This window comes from Phacochoerus africanus, chromosome 6, assembly GCF_016906955.1.
Source record: "Phacochoerus africanus isolate WHEZ1 chromosome 6, ROS_Pafr_v1, whole genome shotgun sequence".
NCBI lineage: Eukaryota > Metazoa > Chordata > Mammalia > Artiodactyla > Suidae > Phacochoerus > Phacochoerus africanus.
The window spans coordinates 55,164,425-55,191,037 of NC_062549.1; the positions used below are offsets into that span (position 1 = coordinate 55,164,425).

General features: G+C 41.0%; 2 protein-coding genes across 4 annotated transcripts in view; both read left to right on the forward strand.

Annotated features, from left to right (window-relative positions):
- Positions 1 to 966: 966 nt before the first annotated feature.
- Positions 967 to 4,568, forward strand: SLC10A5 (solute carrier family 10 member 5). The gene has a single exon (XM_047783673.1). The coding sequence runs from the start codon at positions 3,042 to 3,044 to the stop codon at positions 4,356 to 4,358; it is 1,317 nt and encodes a 438-aa protein (XP_047639629.1). The 5' UTR covers positions 967 to 3,041; the 3' UTR covers positions 4,359 to 4,568.
- Positions 4,569 to 9,540: 4,972 nt separating this feature from the next.
- IMPA1 (inositol monophosphatase 1) overlaps positions 9,541 to 26,613 on the forward strand; it is a 28,379-nt gene continuing 11,306 nt past the window's right edge. Inside the window, exons 1-7 of one of the 3 annotated variants that reach the window (XM_047783674.1) lie at positions 9,541 to 9,622; positions 13,052 to 13,169; positions 13,548 to 13,681; positions 17,890 to 17,994; positions 19,684 to 19,729; positions 22,991 to 23,099; positions 25,221 to 25,329. In XM_047783674.1, coding sequence (XP_047639630.1) covers positions 13,107 to 13,169; positions 13,548 to 13,681; positions 17,890 to 17,994; positions 19,684 to 19,729; positions 22,991 to 23,099; positions 25,221 to 25,329 — 566 coding nt within the window. In that variant the 5' untranslated portion in view covers positions 9,541 to 9,622; positions 13,052 to 13,106. The remainder of the gene's footprint in view (positions 9,623 to 13,051; positions 13,170 to 13,547; positions 13,682 to 17,889; positions 17,995 to 19,683; positions 19,730 to 22,990; positions 23,100 to 25,220; positions 25,330 to 26,613) is intronic. The other 2 variants (XM_047783675.1, XM_047783676.1) reach the window with 2 other exon arrangements.

Below are 26,613 nucleotides of genomic sequence, written 5' to 3' on the forward strand. Positions count from 1 at the left end.
TTCTAATTGCCATGGTGGATACAATGAGGAGATGTATACATACCTAAAACTATAATACAAAGCAGTGTGGAACGTGCCAGATGAATAGATGGTAAGTATAGGTATGTTCCAGTAGCCCTTTTATCAGAAACTGTAAGACTAGAAGTAGAAGTAACCCTTAACTATATCCCTAGATACCAGAAAGTTTTAATACAAACTAATACCTTCACATCTGTCATTATTACTTGCACATAGTAGTGACTAACATATGTCTCATGAATTGAACTGAAGCTAAATATACCAGAAAAAAATACCAATGGGGGTTCAGAAGAGGAGTAATAAGGCTGGTAGAGAATGAAGAAGAGGTCTTGTCAATGAGTAGAGGACACAGAGCCACTTGGAGGGAGGACTTATGGCATCAGGCATCTGGTCCCAGAGAGTAGAGCAAACTGGTCTGGCCTGGAAGAGACAGGAGTGCCAGCCTTCTTGGAAGCTCTCATGACCAAGGGCTCTTGTTCTCCTAAGAAGAACAAGATGGCAGGTGAGAGAAAAATCCCCCTAGTGTCTCACTTCCAAATTACTCTGAAATCGGACAGCTTTCTTAGGGCTTTCAATAGAGTCTGCTTAAAACAATATTCAATTTTGACGGAACTCACCTCACCTTAGTATGTTTTCCACCTGTTCACAGACAATTGGAATTAGAAGTTGAAAACCCACACATAGAAAAACATTTTGAATTCAGATAAATATTTGTAACTACACTATGATACAAATGAGCTTCAGTTTGGTGTAATCAGCCAGTAAATACATGAGTGATGGGAGTTCCTGTTGTGGCTCAGTGGTTAACGAATCCGACTAGGAACCATGAGGTCTCCGTGTTGCCGTGAGCTGCGGGGTAGCTTGCAGATGCGGCTCAGATCCTGTGTTGCTGCTGCTCTGGTGTAGGTCAGTGGCTACAGCTCTGGTTAGACCCCTAGCCTGGGAACCTCCATATGCCATGGGTGTGGCCCTAGAAAAGACAAAAAAAAGAAAAAACCCACGAGTGATAGATTATCAGATTACTTTGAGATTTGTCAGGTTTGCTTCTGGCCAGTTTTCTGATAAGGAGAAACTTCAGAGAAACTGAAGGAGGGGAAAGTTTGCAGGCAGGAATCTAAGGAAAACTAAATTTACATTCCTCACCTCTTTAACCTGGGTGACAAAAATTGTCCATTAAGGTATTTGGTCACATGACTATAAAGGTAGCTTTTGCTTCATAAAGTTCTTGAAGCTTCCTGGTGGCTCAGTGGGTTAAGAACCCAGAGTTGTCAGTGCTATGACACAGGTTCTATCCCTGGCCGGGGCCGGTGTGGTGGACAAAAATAAAACATAATAAATTTCTTGTCTTATGTTTGTTTTTGTCTTTTTAAACTAGGGAAGTTCTATGGGAATTTAACAGATACCACAGAAACATCAGTTCCAAGTCCCCATTTTCCACATTGATACAGTGTATCTTTTTCGCATGGAAATAAAATTTATGGAATATAAAGTCTATTGTATTTGAAAGCTCAACCTGCAGAAGTCAAATTTTTTAAAACTTAAAAAATATCAGAAATTGCTTTGGCAAGTTTCAAGGAGCAAATATTTTATGATCTAAAATACTTAATATGTCACTGTCACTTGCATTTGACACAGATTTTGTCATGATGACATGAAAGATCTGCTGAAATGGTTATAGATTCAAGACGAATCTGTAAGCTCAGGAAATAATTGTAGTAGAGGGTTTTTTGTTGTCTTTTTGTTGTTGTTGGCTTTGTTTTTTGTTGTCTTTTTTTTTTTTCCTGCTTAGCATCAAAACCACCTGCTCTTGTTTGGAAAATGAAAAGGTTTGTGAGTCTAGATTGAAGTCCAAAAAGCCTGATAACTTTTCCTCTTTCCTGGCAGCTAAGACACATGGATATCACCTCATTTTGGTCAATTGAACGTCCTTACCACTATCTGTAAATAGAGAATAGTGTTACAAGGAAGAAATAAGAGATTGGAATTAGTCCCAGTGGCCTTGCATTGCCCCGTTGTGTCGGGGTCCAAGTGTCCAGCTATAATGAATGGCCCCTTAACCAGGCTGTACCTTTGACCATGGGTCCAGCTATCTGCTTTCCCCAGGTTGCCAAACTATCAGATAACCATTCAGGAAATTGTGGTTTGTTGTTGTTTTTAAGTTTCCAGGCCAGGAATCCAATCTGAGCCACAGCTGTGGCAATGCCAAATCCTTTAACCCACTTTACCGGGCTGGAGATCAAATCTGTACCTCTGCAGGGACACAAGCTGCTGCAGTCGGATTCTGAACCCACTGCACCACAGTGAGAACTCCAGGAAATTGTTTTCTTACCTAAGCACAAGATGAACAGTTACGGTTTTTGCCTTATATACAATCCCTGTTTAGAGTTGTAGGAAAACTCTTATTGACTAAGGATGCTGCAAGGCCATTTATGAGCCCTGCAGTTTCCTAGATAATAAGGGGCCACCAGCCTAAGCTCCAGGAGAGAAGAGACACCTAGCTGGAGCTGTATACTGAGCTCCTAGCTCAGGGCCCCAGCACACATGTTTAGTAAATTTTTATTTGATTTTGACCTGAACAAATAAAATAGTAACGCCAGGCTGTAGTTCTTCTCAATAGCTATTTAAAAGTTTTGGATCCTCTCTGCTTTTAGTGTTGATTTTCCTTAGGAAGGAAGAGAACTCAAAAATGGTGACACTGAGGGTTTTAATTCAGGTAAAAAGGAGGCTGTGTTTCAAGGACCAGAAATGAGGAAGTCGGAAGGAAGGAGATTAGGTTTCTGCTGTGATAAATTGAACCTGTTTAATTCTATGGCTTTTACATTTCTAACTAGGTTGAACCAGTTGTGTCACTCATTAGGTAGCTTTCGATTTGTTTGAAAAGTACAAGAGTCCCTCCTACTGGACCTTGATCCAGCAAAAACAACTTACCTAACAACTTCAGACCGGCACCACGACACCTGCACGAAGAATGTTCTTTAGTTTTTTAAATGGTTCTACCCGTGTGATTTATTTAAGCTTTCAAAATGATCAGAAAACTTTTTATTGTCCTGCTTTTGTCGTCTGAGACTCTTGGAGAAGCAAAGGAATCATTTCTCAGTTTTCCAAATGTCGAAAAGACTGAAATACTTTTTTTCACAAAGACTGAAGAAACCGTTGTTGTAAGGTCAAGTTACAGAGGTAAACAACCAAACTCCAACTACCTCTTTGTGCAGCTAGAAGATCCTAAAATGCTGCAAGTGGTAAATGTGACCAAGACCTCATCGGATGTTACGAACTTTACCATAAACCTGGTGACGGTTGAAAACGGAGAGACAAATTTAACCATTCAGCTGTGGGATTCTGCAGGTAGGCAAGAAAGACTCATTGAAGAAATAAAGAATGTCAGAGTCAGGGTGCTCAAACGGAGACAAGACAACCTTTTCCAGGCCTCAAACCTTATGGACAGAAACATCCTAATGCTTTTTCTACCAATGATACTGTTAAATAAATGTGCGTTCGGCTGCAAGATCAAATTCCAGGTGTTTCAAATGGTATGGAAGAGACCTTTGCCAATAATTCTTGGGGCAATCATACAGTTTTTTCTTATGCCATTTTGTGGATTCCTTTTGACGCAGATTTTGGCATTGCCTGAGGCACAGGCTTTTGGATTTGTAATGACCTGCACCTGCCCGGGAGGGGGTGGGGGCTATCTCTTTGCTCTGCTTCTGGAAGGAGATGTCACTTTGGCCATTTTGATGACTTGCACGTCAACATTACTAGCCCTGATAGCGATGCCTGCCAATTCGTATATATACAGCAGGATGTTAGGGTTATCAGGTACACTTCATGTTCCTATTTCAAAAATTATGTCGACTCTCCTTTTCATACTTATCCCCATATCAGTGGGAATGTTCATTAAGCGTAGACTCCCCGAAAAAGCAACTTTCCTGGAGAGAATCATTAGACCTCTGAGTTTTATTTTAATGTTTGTAGGGATTTCTTTGACTTTCAGAATGGGATTCGTGTTTCTAAAAACAGTTAATCTAGAGGTGCTTCTGTTGGGTCTGTTAGTTCCTGTATTGGGTTTGTTGTTTGGGTACTTTTTTGCTAAAATTTCTATGCTGCCTCTTCCTGTTTGTAAAACGGTTGCTATCGAAGGTGGGGTCCTGAATAGTTTCTTAGCCTTTGCCATTATTCAGCTTTCTTTTTCACAGTCTGATGCAGACTTAGCTTCTGCAGCTCCTTTTACAGTGGCCATGTGCTGTGGATGTGAAATGTTACTGATTCTTCTGCTCTACAAAGCTAAGAAGAGATGTGTCCTTATCATAGAAGAGAAAAGGCAAAAAAATCTCCTGATCTAATTGTTATGCCTGGGTCTGCAGTTCCAGCTCTGTCACCAGATGGGTGACATTGGTTAAGTAGCTTAATCTCTCTATGTCTAAATTTATCTGGAAAGCGGGGAGAATGATAGTACCTACCTCGTGGCATTGTAAAAATTAAATGAGTTAATATTAGCAATGTTCTCAGAATCATGCCTGACACATAGTAAACTCTAAAATTATTATGGTTTCCCTATGCGTATTTGATCTTGCACCTTAAACACAGGTGAATGTGTCTGAATTGGAACTTGAAATATACTTTATCATATAGATGAATCATGAAAGACTGAGATTTTTGCATAGTAAAATTAGTCTAATTTGGATAAGGAGGAAGTTATTCAAGCTTTTTTTAATTTTTCAAGAATAAGAAGCATAAAGCAGGCTGCCTAATTGCTTGAGTTCATACCAACAAGTTGTCCTACAATAATCAGTTATCAAATCTGCAAAGAACAAGGAACTTTATTTGAAGTCTTAGGAAATTCACCTCATTTTTTTTTTTTTTTTTTTTTTTTTTTTGCTTTTTAAGGGCCACATCTGTGGCATATGGAGGTTCCCAGGCTAGGGGTTGAATCGGATCTATAGCTGCCACCCTATACCACAGCCACAGCAACATGGGATCTGAGTCACATCTGTGATCTATACCACAGCTCAGGCAACGCCAGATTCTTAACCCACTGAGTGAGGCCGGGGATCCTAATAGGGTTTGGATACCAGTAGGGTTTGTAACTCTGAGCCACAACAGGTACTCCTGACCTCAATTTCTTAATTTGCAATTCAGGAGGATTAAACCAAATGAATGTCCCAGGGGAGAAAAAGAGCCAGCCAGGGGCTTATACAGACAAGTTTGTTCAAGAACTGATTGACCCTAATGGAAATATTTGTCTTTAAGAGACAGACTATCATGAGTTATTTTAGGGTAAGAGACTGATGAATATGTTGAGTGTTTGGAACATTGGGTAGATGTTCTGGATGCGTGTGTGAAGACAATAAATGGTCAAATGTTCAGAATCCATCTGGGCTGAGACACACATGAGTCGAACTTCCTCAGTGGCCTCCCAGCTCAGTTTTAGAGTTCTCTTAGCAATACAAGCTGCATGTTGACTTTCCTTTCACATATTTTACACAGTCATGATTGGTTAGATAAAAGAGCCAGAGGTAGAGAGATATGTCAGTTTTTAAAGTTTCTTTCCAAACCTTAAGAGAGATGATTCTGTGATATATTGTTCCAAAGATAAAAAGCTCTGCAGTTTCAACCTATATTACATCAAAACATGAAATCTTGTTAGGTATCCTGAAGATTCCACCCATGAGGATATGCACTTTGTGTTTGTATATATTGTCTTTTTAGGGCCATGTCTGTGGCATATGGAAGTTCCCAGACTAGGAGTTGAATTGGAGCTGTAGCTGCAGCCTATACCACAGCCACAGCAACACCAGACCTGAGTTACATCTGTGATATGCAGTGCAGCTCATGGCAATGCCAGGAACTTTAACCCACCGAGCAAGGTCAGGGACCAAGCCTCATGGATACTAGTCAGGTTTGTTACCCCGGAGCCACAAACGGGAACTCCAAGTTTTTGTCATTTGTAATCAAAGTCTTTTTTTTTTTTTTTTTTGCTTTTTAGAGCCTCACCCACAGCATATGGAGGCTAGGGGTCTACTCAGAGCTACAACTGCTGGTCTATGCCACAGCCGCAGCAACACCTGATCTGAGCCTCAACTGCAACCTACACCACAGCTCACGGCAATGCCGGACCCTTAACCCACTGAGCAAGGCCAGGGATTGAGCCTGAGTAATCCTGAATGCTAGTCAGATTCGTTTCTGCTGAGCCATGATGGGAACTCCGATCAAAGTCCATTAAACAATTAGGATCTAGCAAAGTCTTGGTATGTGCAATCAGATACCAGAGTTTCCATTTAAAAGCAGCTCCAGAAACTAAAGAGTAACAAAATACCCAGGATTCCTGGAAAAAGACTCACCTTGGAGGTCACTCTTTATTTTGCGAACATGAGGCAATTGAACATCTATCACTTCTGCAGGTGATGACCAGAGTACTCTGTGGCTTTGACAAAGGCCATTCTTCCCAGAATTGCCTCCAGGACAGTCAGGTGTCTGGGAGGTTTCAGGGGCATTGGATCTTGCCTCTCTTCCATTCTGAGGTTTAGCATAATTAGAACATCTCTCACCCATGAAGTCAGCTGGTAGGAAAGGATATCAAAGTTTCCCAGGAGGAAACTTGCTATTAGAGAAGTCTGGAATGGTGGTCTGGATGCCACAGTAAAGAGATTTTGTCCTGATACAGTGTGTGGCTGAGTATGGAACCTGACCCCTCCGTAACCCCCAACCACCTTGGCACAGCAGACGATTTTGGGGGCTGGGAACAATGGTTACATGTCATCGTAGCTTTAAAAATTGCCCCATTGGGAAGCTCAGCGCAAGGCACACAGCACTGGACAAAAACTTTAGGATTGTGTGGAACCAGTTTGCAAACTGCCAAAACCAGATCTGAGCACTAGGACTCTCTATGTACTAGAAGATTCTTCATTTCACTTTAGTCAAGCAATGGAAAGTAGAACAACCTCCTTGGACGGAAAAAACTGAGTTACTTGAAGACAATTGTAAAGTAGCTGCTGAGGCCCCTAGAAAAATATTGTACTTTCTTGCTCATTAGAGTTGGGCAGCTTGAAATGGTTTTAATTTGAAGGAATGAGATATTCTATCTTCACTTTACTTATGCTGATTTTAGCAGCTTTCCAAAGCAGTGGGACTATGTTTATGTAAAGGAGGCTTAAAGAAGACTCCAATGACATTTCAGCAAGTGCCTGGAAAATTTTATTTGGTTAAAAATCCACACTTGTCACCATGTTGTAGTTGGCAAGATTTTTATTTTAAAATGACTGACGATGAAGAACCAAAATTTTGATATCTGAATTTTTTTTTTAATCAAGAAAACTAAAGCATCATTTGCTAGACAAATCAAGGTGTCCACATCAGATACTTAGGGCATCATTCTTTAGAAGAAGGGAGACAAAGTTCTGGCTCCTGTGAGGTTTAAGAATTGGTCCCACACTTCATGTCATTCATCTTTGAGAACTCTTTCATTTGCAACACACTGGTGATGACATTCTGTCTTCTGATCAAACTGAGAGAAGCGATCACTGCAAATGCAAGGAGCCTAATAATAATCTGCTTCCCTGGTCCTGTTGTGGCTGGGACGTCTTATACCTGAGTGCTGCCTTTTGCATTGTAATGCTAAGACTATATATACAGTGATGCCCGGCCTGTCGTTTCAAGAAGAGGAAACATTTTAAGGGCCAAAGACTAGTCCTTGTGCCTCATGGGATACAACCTCATCGTGCCATGTATTCCATGAGTGTGGAGTTTGGAATCAGTGTTTTACTCTTTACTCTTGCTGTGTGAATTGAGGACAAATAATTTCTCTGAGCCCTAGTTTCCTTGTCCATATGATGGAGCTGATCATACCTTCTAATGGAACTGCTGCAACATTTAAGTAAAATAATGCATATGGAAATACAACTGCCTGAAACATGGTAAGTACTCAATAAATGATAATCAAACAAATAAGAATAGGGGCAATTGGTTCTGGCCAACAAATTGTCTGTCTCTCTATCTATCTATCTATCTATCTATGTATTTACCTATCTACCTACCTATCATAGGTTACTATAGTGTATATTGTTGGGGAGGAAGAAAACTTTTAGGAAAGAAACCTTCTAGATTTTTCTGGCTGATATAAGAATTAAGTTGAAATGAGACAGATTAATAGCAGAAAATCAAATTTAATTATTTTGGAGCTCCCATTGTGGCGCAGTGGTTAATGAATCCAACTAGGAACCATGAGGTTGCGGGTTTGATCCCTGGCCTTGCTCAGTGGGTTAAGGATCTGGCGTTGCTGTGAGCTGTGGTGTAGGTTTGCAGATGTGGCTTGGATCCCAAGTTGCTGTGGCTCTGGCGTAGGCCGGTGGCTACAGCTCCGATTGGACCCCTAGCCTGGGAATCTCCATATGCCATGAAAGCGGCCCTAGAAAAGGTAAAAAGACAAAATAATAATAATAATAATAATAATAATAATAATAATAATAATTTTACCTGGGAGAATCCCATACACATGAGAGAATCAGAGACAGAAAAGTAAACTGAAGACTCTGTGCCATCCTCAGCTAAGGAATGGGATTGGGGCCCCGGGCTTCCAAGGACAGGAGGGTCACTCAATGGACAATAAGAAGAAAAGCAGATGTTTTGTAATTAGATATTTGCCCTACCATATAGATGGGGCCCTTTAGATAAAATTTATCTCTAGTAATAACTATTCTGAGAAAAAGCCCAATTTAAATTCTTCTAAATAATTAAGGGAGGAGTGGTAGTTTCTCTTGCAGTTACCTGTTCTTAGTTACCCCTCCCCCCTTTTTTTCCCTTTTTTCTTTTTATGGCAGCACCCAAGGCATATGGAAGTTTCTGGGCTAGGGGTTGAATCCGAGCTGCAGCTGCCGGCTTGCACCACAGCCACAGCAACACAGGATCCAAGCCTTATCTGTGACCTAAGTTGCAGGTTGTGGACAAGCCAGATCCTTAACCCACTGAGCCAGGCCAAGGACTGAACCCACATCCTCAAGGACACTATGGCGGGTTCTTAACCAGCTGAGCCACAATGGGAACTCCTTTCAGTTACCTTTAACTCAAAGTAATTCTAATGCAAAAGTGGAACATTTGGGAGGGGGCTACATTATGAACCCCTATAATATGTGAATATAGGTAGGTTTACCCAGCACAGGTTTAGCAAATAAAAGTTGCAAAGCTGGAGTCATATCTCCAGTTCTTTTGTCAAAAAAATAGTATGGAATAAAAGAAGGGAGAAAGGGAAATAGAAAAACTGCAAGTAATGAAAGAAGGGATGGCAAAATAGAGGAAAATAATTTTAAAAAATATAGAAGAATGTACAAGCAGGAGAAAGGAAGTAAGAACCACAGATGAAAGAGAAGGCAAATCTCAAAGGACTAGGCAGGGCAGCACAAATCACCCGCCAGATTTGGGCAAGGGATGGGAGGGTGTGTGCTCCGCGGCAGGGGCGGGGCCAGAACAAGCCACTCACCAAGGGGGGGGGGCTGAAGGGCGGGACTTCCTGTCAGGGCTGTGCCTTCTCCCTCCTGTCACTCATTTCCATCCGGAAGAGCCCAGCCTCGGAGCCGGCTGGCTCCCTAGCAATCCTCACGCCCTCCAACCCGAGGTGAGACCTACTTTCTTGCGACCCGCACCGGCCCTCGGGAGGACTCGGTGGACGCTGCGGGCGCTGCTGGCGCAGGCGACCGGTCGGAATGGGTGGGCGCGGTCGGCGGTGCTGGGGGCGGCATCCAGGGACCGAGGCCGCTTTGGGTTTCCATCACCTCTGCGGTTTTGTCCTGAAGCTGCCTCCGAGTGACGCCAGGAACGGTCCCGGTGTTGTGTAGCGGTTTCGCCCACGCGATCTCACAGAACCTTTGCGGCAGCTTATGTGGAATAATTCCCTCGTTTTCAATTTACCGATTCCGAAGAGGCTCAGAGAGACCTGGCATATTTCTACGGGGCGCTGAGTCCCAGTGTGAGCCCCTGATCCCGTGCTGTCCGCAGTCGTTCTGCTGGGGACGGGTGGCAGGAAAGTGACATGGCTCCCACAGCAGGGAAGGTGGTGGCCAGCACAGAAAGAGTTGGAAATGTTTTAGGGGGTTGTCCTTTTGAAAGTGAAGGTGAACAAAATTTACTGCCTTCCACTGAGGCATATACTCAGAACTTGTTGGGAAGGCAAAGCGTGCACACAAAACAATCAAAATGTAAGGAAGACATTCCTGAGTGCCTTAAGTAAGTCATGTACATAGGTTTAGGGGGTCTTGGAAGGGTTGGGTGTTCTCAGAACTTCTCAGAGCATATTCCCTCCTAAGGAGTGTCATTCAGACTCCGGACGCAGTTTGTTGCCTACTCAGATGATTTACATATTTGTATCTGCTGGCCATACCTCTCCTCTGAGGTCAGGATTCATTCATTCACCTGCTTGATCTACATCTCCTTTTGATTTCGAAAAGGCTCCTCTTCTAATGAAGTTTTCATCTCCCCACCTCCTACCCAGATCCCAAATTTGAAACTCTTCTTGTTGTTGTTGTTGCTCCCTGTTTCAGCAAGTGTCACCGCTATCCATTCAGGTGCCAAAGTGGGAAATCTGGGAGTCATAAACTCTTCCTCTCCCTCATACCCCATATCTGATCTGTCACTAAGTGCCCTCAACTTTACCTCCGAAAGCAAATATCCCCACTCCCCACTCTTCCCTCCACCCTCCAATCCATTCTGTTCAGTAGCCATGATGTAGGGATTTCTCATGGCTGTCAAATCAGAATCCTCCCGCTAAAGCCTTCATGGGATGATCCCTGCTATCTCCCCAGCCCAGCCCTTCCCTGTTTCCCTTGATCTTTGAGCTGTCATACTTAGGGCTTTTGGTTACTCTTCACATACCAGGAGTCCTGCAGTTGAGTTAGTTAATACCTATTCACTTGTCCTTCAAATCTTGGTTGAGTCATGTCCTTAGGGAAACCACATCTGGTACCTAAGACCAGGTCTGAATTCTTTTGTTACTTCTCATTGTCCTTCTCCTGCTTAGTTAGCCTTTACATTTGTGATGCTTCATGTAGTCTGTGATTTTTTTTTTTTTTTGTATTAGTATCTGTATCTCCACTAAAGAGTGTGAACGGGGCCTGCTTTTTTTCACCCTGAAGTAGTGCATAGCATATAATAGGTATTTAGCACATCTCTCTCGAATGATTAAACAAAGTATGACTTCTGGGTGGAGAATCCCTAGAAAGAAGAAAAGGTAGCCTTTGAAGTGAGTTGGAAGAATTGATAGGCATTATTATCAGTGCTGTTAGAAGGGGGACCTATGAGTGGCTTAAGCAGAGTTTCTGGCTAGAGAACAGATTCATGGTGAGACCATCGAGTTCTGCTTAAGCCTAGAAGAGAGGGATGGGAGAAATTGGAAACAATTCTTGAAGTACTCTAAGCAATTACTTCTGTAACTCAAAAAGTGGCTTCCTCTTTAAGTTATTTAAATGATTATATCAGGAAGAAGAAGCAACTAGCAGAAACAGCTCAAGCCCTCTGTCCTTTGCCTTTCCCTCCCTTCCACCCCTCCCCCATTCCTATAATGTGAGCACCATGATTGGGGTTTCCCATCAGTGTTCCAGGTGAAACTCTGTGTCAGTTATTTTCAGCTATAAAGATGCTTTATAAATGATGCCACATATTTCTGAGTCTGACAGCTTAAAAAGCTTCAGTGTCCTAGGTACAGGTTTTAGAGTGTGGTCGAGCCAGTGGTGAGTTATTTTTGTCTTCTCTTCAGAAGTCAGTGGAAAGCTGGACAGTTCAGAAGACAAAAATGTGTTGGTTTTTTCCTCTCTGAAACATGGGGAAATTCCTTTTTGCTTTATTGTTATTTTTTTTCTGTCCTGAAATTTTCTTTGCTTGGAATGTTATGATAGAAAGAGCAGTGGGCTTTACATTCATAATTGAGTTTGAATTCTGACTGTGTCATCTGTGTATAAAATTTGGGCAGATTATTTTTAATCACTGATCTTTAAGTTCTCTATCTTTACAACCTCATTAAAAATAAATTCAGGAGTTCCCATCGTGGCTCAGTGGTTAAGAACCCAACATAGTGTCTGTGAAGATGCAGGTTCGATCCCTGGCCTCCCTCCCTCCCTTAAAGGATCCTTAAGGTTATTGCAAGCTGCAGCATAGGTCAAAGATGTGGTTTGGATCCGGCATTGCTGTGGCATAGGCCGGCAGTGGCAGCTCTGATTCCACCCCTAGCCAGGAAACTTACATGTGCCACAGGTACGGCCCTAAAGAAAAAACGAAATACAAAAAAATAAAAATAAATTCACATGTATTAAGCACCGAACTACCCAACATTCAGTTAGAACACGTGGCTTCTGCTTTTTCCTTTCAAAGCTGCTTTAATTTCCATCCGTGGTCAGTTGACTCCATGGATGCCAAAACTGCAGATACTGAGGGCTGACTATGTTCCCTGTGTTCTTTCCCTAATTTTCACTTTATTCTTAACCCAAATGTGTTTCTATCTTATGTTTCTTGTGTCCTTTCTTCTCCATTTCCCAAGCTGGTGTTGTTGGGTTTTTTGTTTTGTTTTGTTTGCTTTCTAGGGCTGAAGGTGCAGCAAATGGAAGTTCCCAGGCTAGGGGTCAAATCAGAGCTGCAGCTGCCAGCCTATGCCACAGCCTCAGCTATGCAGGATCCAAGCTGCATCTGCAACATACACCACAGCTCATGGCAACGCCGGATCCTTTAACCAACCACTGAGCAAGGCCAGGGATCAAACTGCATGCATCCTTATGGATACTAGCCAGGTTCATTACCGCTAAGCCGCAATGGAAACTCCCAGGGCTGTTTTTTAAAATGTGATATGGTATGGGCTCTTTGGGAGACACTTTTCTAGAGGATTTTTTGTTGTGAAAATGTTTCTACTATAGAAGTGATTTTGGTAAAAAATGTTTCTTAATGGACCTATGAATGAATATTGAAAAAAACTGAACTCTAGAATCAGGAAGAGGGGGAATCCTGCAAGAAAATATTTTGCAAGTTGAGATGTTTTTTGTGAACTAACTGTTCTGTAATTAAGACTTTCAGAGATTTGTAACCGCTTTGTCCTGATACGTGTTAAACCTCTTTAGAAGATGGCCGATCCTTGGCAGGAATGCATGGATTATGCAGTTATCCTGGCGAGACAAGCTGGAGAGGTATGAAGTGAAATCTTGTCAGCCACGATATGATGGATGTGGACAGTGTGTGGTTGCCTTGTTAAACAAAACATATGTTTTAATTAATCTGTATTTGTTTTTATTTTATTAAACTTTGAGTGAATACTTCAATTTTATGTTATTAAATCTTTTGTGATGACAGTTGTGAATCTAAACTAGGATATAAGATTCTATGACTTTATACCTAGAAGATCATAAGCACTAAGGATTTATTTTCTATCCATTGTGGTAAAAAATATTTAAGACTATTATTTAAGACAGATTGAATGTTTCAAGCCATTTCTATATTTCATCTTTTAGTTTGATTTAAAATGACTTAAACGCTTTTCCTATTTGCTTACTAAACAATCTTTTTAGATTGTTCGTGAAGCTCTAAAAAATGAAATGAATATTATGATTAAAAGTTCTCCAGCGGATTTGGTAACTGCTACCGACGAGAAAGTTGAAAAAATGCTTATTTCTTCCATAAAGGAAAAGTATCCGTCTCACAGGTATTATTTCAGCTTCACAAGTTAGAAATGAAATTTAGGTTGGAGTCAATATACTGGACAAAAAAATTCAGACTTAGAAATTGACTACTTAATTTAAGATGAACAGTAATTTATTTGGAGGGTGTTGGGCAGCTCAGGAGCCCTGAGAGCAGGGCTCAGGCAGGAACCAGGGAAGAAGGCAGAGCTGGTTAGGGTTGGAGTTGGGGTTGGGGTTAGGGTTAGGGTTGGGGTTAAGGTTGTGGTCAGGGTTAGGGTTAGGGTTGGGGTTGGGATTAGGGTTGGGGTTGGGGTTAGGGTTGGGGTTGGGATTAGGGTTGGGGTTGGAGGTAGGGTTAAGGTTAGGAGCCATTGCTTCAGATGCTGCTGGTAGTCTCACTCCCAATTCTACCCTCTTTGGATGTCTTTACCCTGCTAGCTTAACTTCTCAAATCCTGGAGAGGAACTTGCTGAACTCAGGTTGTTTTCCTATGCTCAAGCTTCCAGTAGCAGTGAATAGGGGATATTTGGATTTCTTTATATTAGGAGTAATATTTTGATGCTGGGAAGTTAAATTGGAAAATATCTGTCACAGACAAGATTGACATTCATTTTTTTTTCTCTATATTGCAAACTTTTTAGGTGCTAAAGCTGTAGTAGCTTTAAAGAGTCTGAGACAAAATACTAAAATTAGGGCTCTCCTATGAGCATGGAAATATAGTAGGAACTTTGTTATCATTTTAAAGTTTTAACGTTGTCATTCTCTACTTCTTGATCATGCCATTGGCCATTCCTAGTATTTTAGCCACTGAGGAGAAAAGAATGTTTAAAGCGCTATATACTTTTCATTGAAAATTTTTTATAGCTAAGAGAAGAGATACAATAATAATGACTATTAGGACGGTTCAGTATTAAATAAAGGACATAAGTGAAAAAGGAAGAAAGAAAGAAGAATATAGTGAACTCAGATACCATTTATAGAATTCACCTGAGATTTACTGTGTAGCATGTTTTAGGCATGTAGACACATTTAGTTTGGTGAGTGATTTGCCTTCTCAATGACTTATTTAATGTTCTATAGATTTTCTATTGCTGCATAGCAAATTACCCTAAAAACTTAGCAGCTCTAGACAACACACATTCATTATCCTAGTGTTTTCCAGCATCAGGAGTATGAGAGTATCCAGGCTACATGGTTCTGGCCAGAGCCTCATAAATTTATAGGCAAAATGTCCTTCACTTCAAGGCTCAATTGGGGCTGAAGAATCTGTTCACTTCTGTGATTTTTGGTGACTTCTGTTCCTCGTGGCTTGTCTAATGGCAGCTGCCCTCAGTTGCTCACCACCTGGGCCTCTCCACCAAGCCGCTCACAATGTCACGGCTGGCTTCCCCCTGAGAGACAGAGGGAAGGGAAGGGAGGGAGAAATAGACTGAATAAGATGGAAACCGTGGCACCATTTTGTGAACTTGTCTTCAAAGTTGCACATTGTCGTTTCTACTTTGTTTTATTGGTTAGAAACAAGTCACTAAGTTCAAATTTATACTCAAGGCATTGGGTATTAGTCTCTTCCTCTTGAAGAGAGGCGCATGAGTGAATTTGTGGGCTTATTTTTAATTTTTTTGAATATTTCTTTATTTTTTAGGCAGTCTATTACTCAAACAACACCAAACAACATGAACGTCAGCATAGTTTTGTGTTGGTTCCATCAGCCCTAAGTTCAATAAGAGATACAGTGGTCCCATGTGCATGAAGGCACATACACCGTAAAATCTGTATTGTGGCTGAGGATTCCAGCTCCAGCACTTTTTTTTGCTTTTTACGGCCGCCCCTGCAGCATATGGAGGTGCCCAGGCTAGGGGTCAAATTCGAGCTATAGTTGCTGACCTACACCACAGCCACAACAACACTGGATCCTAGCTGGGTCTGCGACCTACACCACAGCTCACGGCAAAGCCGGATTCCCCAACCCTATGAGCGAGGTTAGGGATGGAACCAGCATCCTCATGTATACTAGTCAGATTCTTTAACAGCAGAACCACTATGGGAACTCCTATGGGCTTAGTTTTATTTTTGTTTTTTTAAATGATTTTTATTTTTTCCATTATAGCTGATTTACAGTGTTCTGTCAATTTTCTTCTGTACAGCAAAGTGACCCAGTCACACATACATATTTACATTATTTTTCTCACAGTATCATGCTCCATCACAAGTGACCAGGCATAGTTCCCAGTGCTATACAGCAGGATCTCATTGCTAATCCATTCCAAAGGCAATAGTTTGCATCTATTAACCCCAAATTCCCAGTTCATCCCACTCCCTCCCTCTCCCCCTTGGCAACCACAAGTCTGTTCTCCAAGTCCATGATTTTCTTTTCTGTGGAAAGGTTCATTTGTGCCATATATTAGATTCCAGATATAAGTGATATCATGGGGTATTTGTTTTTCTCTTTCTGACTTACTTCACTTAGTATGAGAATCTCTGGTTCCATCCATGTTGCTGCAAATGGTATTATTTTGTTCTTTTTTACAGCTGAATAGTATTGCATTGTGTGTGTGTGTGTGTGTGTGTGTGTGTGTGTGTATATATATATATTAATCCATTCATCTTAATCCATTCATCTGTTGATGAACATATAGCTTGTTTCCATGTCTTGGCTATTGTGAATAGTGCTGCAATGAACATGTGGGTGCATGTGTCTTTTTCAAGGAAAGTTTCGTCCAGATATATGCCCAAGAGTGGGATTTCTGGGTCTTATGGTAGTTCTGTATTTAGTTTTCTAAGGTACCTTCATACTGTTTTCCATAGTGGTGTACCAGCTTATATTCCCACCAACAGTGTAGGAGGGTTCCCTTTCCTCCACACCCTCTCCAGCATTTGTTACTTGTGGACTTATTAATTAATGATGGCCATTCTGACTGGTGTGAGGTGGTACCTCATAGTAGTTTTGATTAGCATTTCTCTAATAGTGATGTTGAGCATTTTTTCATGTGTTTGTTGGCCATCTGTATATCTTCTTTGGAGAACAGTCTATTCAGGTCTTTTGCCCATTTTTTCCATTGGGTGGTTGGCTGTTTTTGCTGTTGAGTTGTATAAGTTGGTTGTATATTTTAGCTGTTAAGCCCTTGTCAGTTGCATAATTTGAAACTGTTTTCTCCCATTCCCTAAGTTGTCTTTTTTTTTTTTTTTTTTGTCTTTTTGCTATTTCTTTGGGCTGCTCCCGCAGCATATGGAGGTTCCCAGGCTAGGGGTCGAATCGGAGCTGTAGCCACCAGCCTACACCAGAGCCACAGCAATGCAGGATCCGAGCCGCGTCTGCAACCTACACCACAGCTCACGGCAACGCCGGATTGTTAACCCACTGAGCAAGGGCAGGGACCGAACCCGCAACCTCATGGTTCCTAGTCGGATTCGTTAACTACTGCGCCACAATGGGAACTCTGTCTTTTTTTTTTTTTTTTTTTTAATGGTTTCCTTTGCTGTGCAAAAAAAAAAAAAGCTTGTCAGTTTGATTTGGTCTCATTGGGTTTTTTTGTTTGTTTGTTTTTATTTCTGTTTCTTTGGGACACTGACCTGAGAAAGCATTTGTAAGTTTAATGTCAGAGAATGTTTTGCTTGTGTTCTCTTCTAGGAGTTTGATGGTGTCTTAAACTTACATTTAAGTCTTTAAGCCATTTTGAGTTTATTTTTGTGCATGGTGTGAGGGTGTATTTCAGTTTCATTGATTTACACACAGCTGTCCAGTTTTCCCAGCACCACGTGCTGAAAAGACTGTCTTTTTCCCATTTTATCTATCTTGTCTCCTTTGTCGAAGATTAATTGACCATAGGTGTCTGGGTTTATTTCTGGGTTCTCTAATTCCATTGGTCTATCTGTCTGTTTTGGTACCAGTACCACACTGTCTTGATTACTGTGGCTTTGTAATATTGCTGTGGTCTTATTTTTAAAACCACCACATTTCCTTAGTAAATTTTCATCTGCCACACATACCCTTTTCAGTGTGTGTGGCTTTATCCTGCTGTTGCATTTGAGCTTTTTGAATTTTGTTATTTTTCATAATTTTGCTCTGGGGCAAATATAGCTTTCTTATTTTCACCAATCTGAAGGAAAAAAAAAATAGAAAAATGTAGTGTATAGCCTTTTATTATGTTTTATGGTAGGTTCTGTGTGGCTTAAGGTTCAGAAATTATCGAAAGCACTGTAAAGATTCTGAGTTTGTTGTTTTTGCTTTTAGTTTCATTGGTGAGGAATCTGTGGCAGCTGGGGAAAAAAGTGTCTTAACTGACAACCCAACGTGGATCATAGACCCTATTGATGGAACGACTAACTTTGTACATGGGTAGGTTTTTTAATTTTTCATGTTGTAATTACTGTTTATATATTAACTGAAGGACTGTTAGATACGCTTTTTGCAAACATATATACTTTATTTATTTATTTATTTGTCTTTTTAGGCCCACACCAGTGGCATATGGAGGTTCCTATGCCCCAGCCACAGCAGGGCCAGATCTGAGCCAAATCTGTGACCTACGCTACAGGTCATGGTAACGCCAGATCCTTAACCCATTGGAGCAAGGCCAGGGATTGAACCTGTGTCCTCATAGAGAATTCTGTAAAATGTATTATGCAGAGTTTTCATCAGCTATGGAAGAAGTGATGAAATATTGATGTCCTAGACTTGTCTTGTGCAGCCCTGCGCCCTGTAACCATTCTTTTTCTCACTGTTGAAACCATATAAAAATATATGCAAGCAGTATTGATGCTATGAGATCAGTTAAGAAACTCATTTCTGGACTGTTGTCTATGTAGAAAAAGTGTTTGAAAAGAGCATGGGTTTTAGGATGTGTGACCTTGTGACCTTGGGCAAGTTACCTAATCTTTCTAGGCCTTGGTTTTGTTTTTTCAGTCTCTAAAATGGGTACATAAATGGTATCTTCCTCATGGAATTGCTTGTAGATGGGACTCAGTGAGTTGTACATTTATATAAGAGCTTAAGATAGTGCCTGGCACAATTTAAGTGTATAATTTAGTATGTGCTGAGAAGTATATCTAGAATACATATGCAAAGTAATATATTACCCAATATATATAGAAGAAAGCCTGATGGAACTGCCTGTGAGAGTTCAGAGGAGCAGCCTAGTTTGGTGGGATTACGCCTAGTTATTATATTTGAAGTTGCCACGTTGCTGTGTGTATCTTTAATAATAGAATTGTTAAAGTTGTAATAAGATCTGGAATCTTTATGTGATGGAATGTTAATATGGAAATATGCTTATAATGTAACATAGAGAAGATTATAATACAGTATGTAGGCGTTCCCATTGTGGTGCAGCAGAAATGAATCTGACTAGCAACCACGAGGTTGTGGGTTCGATCCCTGGCCTTGCTTAGTGGGTTAAGGATCCTGCATTGCCATGAGCTTGGGGTGGATCACACATGTGCCTTGGATTCTGTGTTGCTGTGGCTGTGGCGTAGGCCAGCCGCCGTAGCTCCTATTCGACCCCTAGCCTGGGCACCCCCATTTGCCGCAGGTGCAGCCCTAAAAAGCAAAAAAAAAAAAAAAAAGTATAATACAGTATATAGTACAATCACATTTTGGTTAAAATTAAAACTCTTATTTGTTTTTATTTTCTGAAAAACACATTTTACATGGTTACTATAGCCATGGCAGTGGACATTCAGAAGATATAAAATGGCGTACAGTGCCAGGTGGCCTTCTCACTTCTGACCCCAGCTTCTCAGGACCCATCTCGGGAGATGACCATTGTTATCAGTTTCTTATGGGTCCTTTCAGACATGTCTCATGCCTATAGAAGCATCCTGTATTATGCATCTGTATCTTCTTCCCTCCCTACCCCCCACAATTTACACATAGGATTGCATACTGTACATGCAGTTGTGGGGGAAGGAGGAGACTGTTCATATGAAAAAAATTGTAAGCAGTTAAGTTATGAAAAAACATGTTTCTTGAAAAGAAGTTCTATCTTGGTAAATTTGTGTGCTTTTTCTTTTCTTTTTTTTTTAAAAGATTTCCTTTTGTGGCTGTTTCAATTGGCTTTGTTGTAAATAAAGAGGTATGTTGCTTAAATTTATGGTTGGTAAAATGCTTTTCTCTCATCTTTTGAGAAAGAGTAAATGTGTCTCCAGAATAAATTTAGGTTTGACTTTCTTCAGTTTATGTAGCTGCATTATTTTGAAATACGCTAGAGAACTGTTAAGCTTATATTTTTTTCCAGTGAAGAAAATGTTTTCTGTGATTTTCAATGGAAAAATACACACAAATAACTGAGATATGATTCAGTATTTAATCACCATTACATCTGTGAGTTAGATGTGATAAGAGGTGATACAGGATCTAAAATGCTTAATGGAAGAGGTGGGCTTTGAGCTAGGAATGCTTTAGCAGATATCAGTGAAGGGAAAGACCAGTAAGTAGTAGAGGCCAAACATGATTAGAAAATACAGGGTATGGAAGTTCCCAGAGTGGCTCAGAGATAACAAACCCGACTAGTATCCATGAGGATGTGGGTTCGATCCCTGGCCTTGCTCAGTGGGTTAAGGATTTGGCATTGCTGTGAGCTGTGGCATAGGCTGGCAGCTACAGCTCTGATTTGACCACTTGCCTGGGAACTTCCATATGCCTCAGGTGCGGCCCTAAAAAGTCCAAAAAAAATTACCCAAAAAAAAAGAGAGAAAATGCAGACTATGTTTAGGAACCCAGATTCTTGCTTATATCTAAAACCCAGCAGAGTACAATCTATACTTATTATGTTTCTGTGCTGTTTGGCTATTTTTTTTTTTTTTTTTAAATTCTATGGCCTTACCAGAGTTCTCATCATGGCTCAGCGGTTAACAAACTTGACTAGCATCCATGAGGATTCAGGTTCCATCCCTGGCCTCACTCAGTGGGTTAAGGATCCAGCGTTGCTGTGAGCTGTGGTATAGGTCACAGACACAGCTCAGATCCCGCATTACTGTGGCTGTGTTGTAGACCAGTGGCTATAGCTGTGATTCAACCCCTAGCATGGAACCTCCATATAGTGCAAGTGGGGCCCTAAAAAGACAAAAAAAAAAAAATTCTTTGTTCTTACCCACTTCATATGGAAGTTCCTGGGCCAAGGATTGAATCTGAGCCATAGCTGTGACCTGTGCTGTAGCTGAGGCAGTGCTGGATCATTTAACCCACTGAGACAGGCCGTGAATTGAACCCTGTACCTCTGCAGTGACCCAAGCTACTGCAGACAGGTTCTTCACCCACTGCACCACATCAGGAACTCCTGTTTGGCTATTTGATTGATCAAAAAATGAATGCTGTTTACTAGCATCTTACATACCTGTCTTCAAGGAGCTGGTGATATATTTGGTTAACATGTAAACAAGGGAATTGAGCGATCTCCAAAAATAAAAACACAAGTTAGTGCAAATGAAATCTGAGGCACAGGATTGTGTTAATCAGTGAGAACATTCAAAAGGAGATAAGTGAACATTTCCCCTGTATTAGCAGCCCTGGGCTGTCGAACTTCCAGTTCATTGCAAAAGTTAGATATGTGAACAGATAAAGGTAATATGTGGTAGAACTATGAAAAAAAAAAAAAAAAACTATGGGAAAATGAAGAAGATGTAACCAATTCTGCCAAGGTTGGTTGGGGAAATCTTCATAATAAGCAGAAGGGGCCTTAGAATTTGGTCCTGTGAATGGGGTCCTACAAATGAGGGGGTTGCCAGATAAAAAAGGAAAACATTTTAATCAGAAAGGCCAGTTTGGGGAAGTGCATGATGTGTGTGGGGAGCAGTGAGATGTTCACTGTGAATGAAACTCAGGAAGTGGCAGGAGCAGAACTGATGAGTGAGCTCATTGTTGTCTTGTCGTGGGACACTGTGGTACTCTGTCCTTGCCAGAGCATTTAGATTTGAGTTTTAGGTGGTAGGAAACCAGTAGAAGTTTTTAAGTGCATTTCTCTCCCCAGCAAGCAGAGGTCATACCAGAGGGACAGGTGACTCTGAGTTCAGATGGGGCTGGTGAGAACAGCTGAGGAAGTGCCAAAAATCAGAAAGTATTTTCAAGATAGAATTTGATGGAAGTGACTAATAGGGAAGGAATGAGGCGGGTATGATTACATAGTGAGTGGGTTTGACCTCTTTGGTTGAGGTTTTTGCATGACTGGGTCTGAAGCATGGCTTCTTACCTGTGATGATGGCCTGGGTGGAAGCCTCAGAGTGGTAATTGAATTTGTGGATTGAAAAGAACAAAACTGTAAGAATTGAGAGAGCTAAAAGGGAAATGAAGGAAAGGAAGAATGAAGGCTGACCCCTAAGGGACACAGCTTTTAAGGGTTAGTCAGAAAAGAGCGTCATAAGAAAATGTGACACCAAGATAGATTAGTGAGTGAGGCAGAGGACTCAGAGAATACTGTCTGGAACACAGAGTGTGGCTTAACTGATGATGGCCCAGCAGTCTCTGAAGGCTCCAGAAAAGACTTTGGTCAGTAAAAGTCATTGATGGTTTCTGCAGGCGGCTTCAGGAGAATGCCTGATGAGGGCAGGAGCCAGATTGTAATGTAGTAAGAGAATAGGAGATGCAAACTCTAGACCACTTTTTTGGCCATGAAGAGAAAAGAAGGTAATGTCTTTTTTTTTCTCTATTTTCTTTTTCTTTTTTTGTCTTTTTAGGGCCGCACCTGGCATATGGAAGTTCCCAGGCTAGGGGTCGAATTGGAGCCATAGCTCCTGGCCTACACAACAGCCACAGCAACTCGGGATTTGAGCCGAACCTGTGACCTACACCACAGCTCATGGCAACACCGGATCCTTAACCCACTGAGCAAGGCCAAGGATCGAACCCTCATCCTATTTGTATTCATTACTGCTGAGCCACGACAGGACCCCCGCCCCTTTTTTTTGTCTTTTTAGGGCCGCACCTGCAGTGTAGAGAAGATCTTTAAGGTTTTGTGAGGGAGGGGGAAAGGTTTGGTGAGAAAGTACCAGACGGTCCAAGAGAGGAGGGAATCGGTTGATGGAGCAGTTTTTCCCAAGAAATATAACACAGGAGGAAGGATTCACCTTAGATAACCAGAAACATCTGCCTTCATCTGAGGTGGGAAGGAGAGGGGTCAAGGAGGGTGCCTTAAGTTGAGAAATGGTTGGGACCCACGTCAAGGGGTCTGATGACGCTTACCTTCTGACTAAGCTGGGAGTTAGCATTTTAAATATCCCATAGGCCAGCCATTTGGAAACATTAGTATTCCAGATTTTCTTGTTTCTTTCTTAGGAAAAGTATTAGTTGGATGAAGAAAAATACTGAGGTTTGGTAAAGGAAACTTGTTTACCTTCTGTAGATGGAGTTTGGAGTTGTATACAGTTGCATGGAAGATAAGATGTACACTGGCCGGAAAGGAAGAGGTGCCTTTTGTGACGGTCAAAAACTGCAGGTTTCACCTCAAAAAGGTAGGTTTTGTCTCTCATTTTTGGTGCCACTGATATTATGTACTCCTATGTTATTGTTTTGGAATGTTAACCTATAGAGCTCTCCAGCTGTTAACTGATTCATAAATTGTGTCTGTTTTCTCTGTACTCTTTCATCGGACCGAGGTTTGGGAAGCAGGAGAAACAAATGCAGTTGAGTAGACGACACTTTAGGCCTGTCAGGGGCTTGGCTAAGATGAGTAAAAATGGCTCCCTGCCCTCACTGTGTTCATGGTATATTGTTTCAGCCACTGCACCCCAGCTTCTTCTGATCTGATGCCCTTGGGACCAGTTATTAGTAAATTGAGGGGCAAAAGTCCCTTCAAGTTAGAAATCATTACAGATGAGGCTTACTATTCATTTTTTTTCTTTCTTTTTGTGGCCTCACCTGCAGCATATGAAAGTTCCTGGGCCAGGGGTCAAATCGCAGCTGCAGCTTTAGCCCACACCACAGCCATGGCAATGCCGGATCTGAGCTGTGTCAGCAATCTGTGCCGCCAGTAACACTCAATCCTTAACCAACTGAGCAAGGCCCAGGATCCAACCCACATCCTCACAAACAATACGTTGGGTCATTAACCTGTTGAGCCATAATGGGAACCCTGAGGCACATTCATTTTTCAGTGAGTTTGATGATTGGCCTTTTAAGTCTTCCTTCTCTGGGACAGTTTGTTGCAGTTTTGAGGCAATTTTCCCCCCTAAACCATGTCCAACAGTTCCCACAGTTTGCACTTGTAGATTCTTTTAAGTGTGGCAAGAACTTAGAGACTTGGAAAACGATCTAAGTTCAGAACCCTCCTATGCTTTTATAATTTTTCTCCTCAAACACTTACTTTGAGAGCAGATTTTGAGTTCATTTCCTTTTTATTGGACTCTAAGACCCCAGAGATTAGAAGATGCATCCTAATTTTCGAGCTATTAGCATGTGCAAAAATGTGCATCTTAGAATTGAAGGAATGTAATAGTTTTCGGAGAGGTAACTCTTTCCCTTTTTCTATTATTTTTTCACTTTAACTGAGCAAGTTATGTGATCATTAGGAGAGCACGCAATTATAAACAGATTCTGGAAAAAAAAAGTGGGGGGGTCCCATTGTGGCACAGCAGAAACGAATCTGACTAGTATCCATGAGGATGTGGGTTCAACCCCCGGCCTCGCTCATGGGTTAAGGATCCAGAGTTGCCTCGAACTGTGGTGTAAGCTGCAGATGCAGCTTGGATCTGGCGTTGCTGTGGCTGTGGTGTAGGCTGGCGGCTACAGCTCCGATTCAACTCCTAGGCTGAGAACTTCCATATGCCAAGGGTGAAGCCCTAAAAAGCAAAAGGCTAGTGGGCATACATCCCAGCTGTGGGAGGACATGAAATGTGAGGTGTACTAAGAGTAGCCTCTTAGCCAAGAGTGTTGAATGTGTCCTGCACTTCGGTCACGATGGCAGAGGATGTAAAGTACTGGATAATCTGTAAAGTTAATAAATGGAGGTCAGAGGAAATAGCCACCATTTAATTTTTATTTCAAACCTATCTATAAATTATTTAATTTCTAAATTCCATTTTTCTTTTTTGTCTTTCTTCTTTTTTGTCTTTCTAGGGCTGCTCCTGAGGCATATGGAGGTTCCCAGGCTAGGGGTCAAATTGGAGCTGTAGCCGCTGGCTTACACCACAGCTCACAGCAACGCCAGATCCTTAACCCACTGAACGAGGCCAGGGATGGAGCCTGCGTCCTCATGTATGCTGGTCAGATTCCTTTCCGCTGAGCCATGACAGAAACTCTTAAATTCCTTTTCTTAAAAAATATGTACATAAGGCATGTGCTGGTTTCCCACTAAAGTTATCATGTAGGCAGACAAATTGGTTATATTCTGCACTTTGAGGGGAGTGGTCTAAGGAGCCAGATTCTTTTCGATGATTATATGAATGATGATAAAATACATAAAAGAGATAGTAAATTGATCAACATTTTAATATTTAAAGCATAGAAAGAAATATGATACAACTAGCAAGAGGGATTAAAAAGTCCAATTTGTTCTGAGTTACAAGTTTCAAAATTTTTTTTACCAGAATTCTTATTAATAAACTCTAGTGATAATTTAAAACTTTTTCTTTTAGATGTTACCAACTCACTCTTGGTGACAGAGTTAGGCTCTTCCAGAACACCGGAGACTGTGAGAATTATTCTTTCTAATATGGAAAGGCTCCTTTGCATTCCCATCCATGGGTAAGCTCTTCACTTTCTCCCTGCAGTTTAACACTCTGTAATATTAATGTTACAGATAATTTAACTTTCTAAGGAATGAATTTTTTTATAAATGAAATTTTTTATTAATGGACGTGGGATTGGTACCATAATTCTAATTTTATAATGTAATTATTTGAATCTTTATTTGAAAATAATCTCAAATTTAACAAAATTTACAGAAATAGAATACAAGAAACAACAAAAATGTACCCAGATTCACCTATTGTTAACATTTTATTCCATTTGCTTTATCCTTTTATCATTTCTTCTTTTCTCTGTCTCTGTGTGTGTGTGTGTGTGTGTGTGTGTGTGTGAGTTTGTGTATATACACTCCTTTATTTCCCTGAATTATTTCATGGTAAATTACTTAGATCATGGCTCTTCAGCTCTGTATACTTAAGTTATTTTCTAAGAATAGGGATATTCTTTTTCTTTTTCTTTCCTTTTTTTTCGGTCATGCCCGAGGCTTTTGGTGGCTCTCCTGCTAGGAATCAGACTTGTACCACAGCTGTAACCATAGCCACAGCAATGACAGTGCTGGATCCTTAACCTACCAAGCCTCAGGAGAACTCCCAAGAATATCTATAACCATAGTAGATTATGGACTTCATAAATTTATTCTTTTTTTAAGTGATTTTTATTTTTTCCATTATAGCTGATTTACAGTGTTCTGTCAATTTTCTTCTGTACAACAAAGTGACCCAGTCACACATACATATTTACATTATTTTTCTCACATTATCATGCTCCATCACAAGTGAGCAGACATAGTTCCCAGTGCTATACAGCAGGATCTCATTGCTAATCCATTCCAAAGGCAATAATTTGCATTGATTAACCCCAAATTCCCAGTCCCTCCACTCCTTCTCCCTCCCTTTTGGCAACCACAAGTCTATTCTCCAAGTCCATGATTTTCTTTTCTGTGGAAAGGCTCATTTGTACCTTATATTAGATTCCAGGTACAAGTGTTATCATGGGGTATTTGTGTTTCTCTTTCTGACTTACTTCACTTAGTATGAGAATCTCTAGTTCCATCCATGTTGCTGCAAATGGCATTATTTTGTTCTTTTTTATAGCTGAGTAGTATTGATTGTGTATATATGCCACATCTTCTTAGTCCAATCATCTGTCGATGGGAATTTAGGTTGTTTCCATGTCTTGGCTATTGTGAATAGTGCTGCAGTGAACATATGGGTGCATGTATGTTTTTCAAGGAAAGATTTGTTTGGATATATGCCCAACAGTGGGATTGCTGGGTCTTAT